We start from the raw sequence: 4,123 nt of genomic DNA, 5'->3' as shown, positions 1-4,123 counted from the left end.
ATATAGATCCAAAGCAAATGAATCTTATAGCTGCGTAAAGCTCTGAAAGTCATAGCGCCTGGAACGCTTTTTATGGAGATCTAGCTTTACAAAGGCCGAACAATTGGCACAATCAAATCAGGGGACTCTTGGCGAATACAAAATGTTACCCTTTAGAAAAGGTTTTTTCCTAATGTGTTTACCAGAATAAACCTGTTTAGCGGAAACTGGGAAAACTAAATTACGGACTCAGCTCCAAATTATAAATTTTAATGAATTAATAAATTTTTCCTGATAAATAAACAGAGCTTAACTTCAATTTTCTGATAACTTTCAAGTATATATCGCACGGCATATGCGCAGCCTAAATGCAGCTTAACATTTTCAAATCTGAATGGTTGTGTTCTTTCGGCTATTGTGAACGGGTAAACAGCTGTTTGGAGTTCACTACATTAGAAATGTTAGGTTGTGTTTATTGTAAATCTGAGTGGTAAAATGGCATTAACTAATTTATTAGGGAAAAACAGTATAGGCGCCCTTATCGGCAATAACAATCCTTTGTTGGTTTCTGTGCGACTGGGACATAGAATACGCGGCAAACGGCCAGGTGTCGCAAAGTCTTTAGAGCAACGCTTGCAGGGTAGGTGGTCATTGTCGCGTGCCAGTTGCCCCTTCTAATCGAATGTTACGTATTAACCAAGTTAAATAAAATGTACTTTTTTCTTCCGATATACTACAGAGGAAAATGCCAAAGATCCTGAATTAACTGCACGCGTAAACATTGGCTTTCCACATTTAAAGCCCTCGCGTTCCGAACAACTGAAGCAACGTTTGGCGCACTTGAAAGCACAACGTTCTAACGCACAAGTGGAGAAGTTGGCCCGTGCTAACAAATGTATGAATGGCAATTAAATGAAATAAAATTATTCTAATAATAAGTGTGAAATTCCAGTGCTTATTGATCTGGATGCAGTGCAGTCGGAATATAGGGCAACAACTGGCCAATATGATTTGCGTGTAATTGCCGACCATTATGGTATTTTTGATGACTTATTTGGTCTGGCATACTTTGTGCCGCGTATTGCGTTGAACGTGCAGGTACTATAAATAAAAATTATTTTCTTATAACGTCAATAAAAATATTTTAGAACTAATGGTTAATATTTTTAGTACCAACTGGATGATAATACGTTCAGCCCAGTTTACAATGGTAACGTTATAAAGCCAGCAGAAGCGCTTAATGCGCCCGAGGTTATTTTTGATGGCACGATCGATCCAATAACCGGAAAGGTATGTGGATGTTTAAAGCGTTGGAAGTACAAAAGTAACTTCTATAATCGATTTTCTCGTATAAAGTTTAGTTGGATTAGAACCAGTATAGGCCACTAATATGTTAAATTTGTCCGGCTTTACAGAAATCTGATGGGGAATCCTTCTGGACGCTTATTGCTACTAATCCAGATGCCCACTTCACCGACAGTTCGTCCGAATATGTGCACTGGTTTATGTAGGTTGAATCTATTCATTTGTTGAATGCAGTGCTTTTTTTTTTAAAGAAAATATGTTTCTTCCTATTTTTCAGCTCAAATATTCCAAATGGCGACGTTAAGCAGGGAGAAGTAATGGTAGAGTACTTACCACCTTTTCCGCCAAAAGGCGTTGGCTACCAACGCATAGTCTTTGTGCTATACAAACAAGTTGGCAAACTAGATTTCAGTAAATATAAGCTGCCATCGAGCGAGAAAAATAATTTAGAAAAACGTACCTTTAAGACACTCGATTTCTATCGTGAACAACAGGATAATATAACACCGGCAGGACTTGCCTTTTTCCAAAGTGATTGGGACAGTTCTCTTGCTAAGTTCTATCACAATGTTCTAAGTATGATTGCTATATTTCATAGTACGTATTTGAGTTAATATTAAAGTTTGGCTTTTTCGTTTTTTTTTTGTAGATATGAAGGAACCAATTTTTGAATACGACTTCCCCAAACCATACGTTGCCGATCAGAAATTCTTCCCATTGAAGCAAGCGTTTAACCTGTATTTGGATCGTTATCGTGACCCCAAAGAAATCAATAAAGAATTTTTGGAACGTAAATTAGCGAAAACACACCCATTTGAAGGTCCGGAAAAACCATTACGTTTCCCAAATGCGCATCCTATACGTGGCGTGCCGTCATGGTTAAAAACCGAAATACGCAAACGCCGGCTCGGCATTGGCCGTATTAATGATTATAAATAATCGTTCATCTCTAATTGGTGCATGATAAAGAAATGATGTATCAAATTATGCGGCTTTACCAAATTTGTAGAACTATAGTAAAGAAATGCAAAATATAGGAAAAAGTTATAAAATATATGCGCTGAAATCTACATTTTACGCAACATAAAACTATAGCTTTTGAATTCTCAATTACATTGGAGTTTTCGGGAGAACACTGCGGAAGGTTTGCGTCCAAAAATCAAAACTAATGCGCTGTCACAATGGGTCCGTTGCGGTTATAATAAAGAAACACCATCGATAAAAATTTGCGCGATACAAAATTGTTCTTTAAACAGTTGTCATTTTCGTTTTCTTCGGCCGTTTGCAACTGTGTCAGTGTGCGTTGTAAGGGATGCTCATATTGGCTGCTGGTCCTCCGACAGACCAAAAGCCAGATATGACTGCCGTGTCCCAGTCTCCAGGCGTTTCTTTCAGGTCGTAGATAGGCCATAACGTTCTGCTGACTTTGCATGCTGTCTGGTCCCTCCATCTACAATCCGCGTTTCGGAAGTATTTTAAAGAAATTGTATTCTTGATTGCATCCAGTGGTGTGAATACCGATTCTGCATGGCAGAACCCCTTCTTGCCAGTTCACATGCGTTTTCGTTTCTTTCAATGTTCCGATGGCCCGGGAGCCAGATTACGGTAATGTTATAGTGTTTACTCAAGGTGGTAAGGCTATTCCTACTTTATTCCACCAGTTTAAAGGTTGTTGTAGTCCAATCCAGTGCCTGGATTGCAGCTTGACTATCCGAAAAAATTGTCCTTAGAAGAGAAATCTACGATTAGTAACTCACAAGCTTCCCCAATCGCCAGTACTTCCGCCTGGAAGAGACTGCAGGCATTAGGAAGCCATACAGATTTTTCAATTCTAAGTCTATGAGAATATAGTATAAGTGTATCTGCTTCAACACTACAGACCATTTAGAGCCATCTGCATAGACTGCGGTGTCGGTTCGTTCCCCCGACAGTCGGTTCTACATTACCGGAACGGCCCGAATTTACTATATATTCGGCCACTTCAGCAGCACTTCCCGTACATGTATGGGGAATGTTTTTGCTAGTACAACAACAACAACTGCGGTGTCGAAATTGTTTAGTGAGAATTCCTGTTGCTTTGGTACTTTTTGCGCAAATATTTGCATTTCACCTTTCTGAATTTTCAAATAGCGGACTCCTCAGCAACCTTTATTGTACGCTAAATGCACAATTTTTACAAGTTTAATGAGGTTATTCTTACATAAATAATACAAATACAAAGGAAATTTCCTTTTAAACGTTTCGATTTCTTTTAATGCATAAAATCTAAGCGTGTGTGGATACACCACCACAAACGTTACAACCGTTCATACAGCTCATTCTTCGGATAATCTTTGATGCTTTTTATAAATAGTTATGAATTCCTAATGATTTTATTAAAACATTAACAAAGAAATTGCTTAAAATTAGAAAACTTCAATAGGGTCCGTTTTTTAGTAAAAACTCATTTACACAACAGACATGTTTCAGTGTATGTGTAAGGTTAAAGATTTGATACTTAAATAATTTCATGGCTATATTAGCACTGGTAAAAAAACAGGGACCGTAACGATTGTAAGTAACGTTGAAAAAGTCAAATTTCATCCTTAAGTGCTAATTTTTGCTTTACGCTCAACTGAAAATACATACTTCGTAGATTTGATTATTTGTTCGAAATATAGTACGACTTATATGATGAGTTTTATGTTTCTTTCATTAAATAAAGCTAACTTATATAACTATCACTTGGGTAATCGATACAATTAAATAGGGATGTCGGCGGTAGCGTAGATACCCTTCTGTTTTAGACATTCTTAAAAATATTACTCAATTCTTAAGATGTTATATACAGTTAGAATTT

General features: G+C 37.4%; 1 protein-coding gene across 1 annotated transcript; it reads left to right on the top strand.

Moving 5' to 3' along the window:
- Positions 1–419: 419 nt before the first annotated feature.
- Positions 420–2,376, top strand: LOC129237448 (39S ribosomal protein L38, mitochondrial). The gene is made up of 7 exons (XM_054872215.1): positions 420–619; positions 719–874; positions 932–1,077; positions 1,150–1,269; positions 1,395–1,486; positions 1,562–1,860; positions 1,934–2,376. Exons 1-7 carry the CDS (start codon positions 475–477, stop codon positions 2,221–2,223), a joined length of 1,248 nt encoding a protein of 415 aa, XP_054728190.1. The 5' UTR covers positions 420–474; the 3' UTR covers positions 2,224–2,376.
- The last annotated feature ends 1,747 nt before the right edge of the window (positions 2,377–4,123 follow it).

The sequence above is a fragment of the Anastrepha obliqua genome, chromosome 2 (assembly GCF_027943255.1).
Source record: "Anastrepha obliqua isolate idAnaObli1 chromosome 2, idAnaObli1_1.0, whole genome shotgun sequence".
NCBI classification, from domain to species: domain Eukaryota; kingdom Metazoa; phylum Arthropoda; class Insecta; order Diptera; family Tephritidae; genus Anastrepha; species Anastrepha obliqua.
Note: the sequence above shows the minus strand (reverse complement) of the source record. Positions and strands in the feature narration are given on the sequence as shown.

Coding starts and splice junctions, on each gene's coding strand:
- LOC129237448 (XM_054872215.1), top strand. CDS start 475: ATGGCATTAACTAATTTATTAGGGAAAAACAGTATAGGCGCCCTTATC. Junction 1,487..1,561: donor GAATATGTGCACTGGTTTAT/GTAGGTTGAATC, acceptor CCTATTTTTCAG/CTCAAATATTCCAAATGGCG. Junction 1,861..1,933: donor GTTCTATCACAATGTTCTAA/GTATGATTGCTA, acceptor TTTTTTTTGTAG/ATATGAAGGAACCAATTTTT.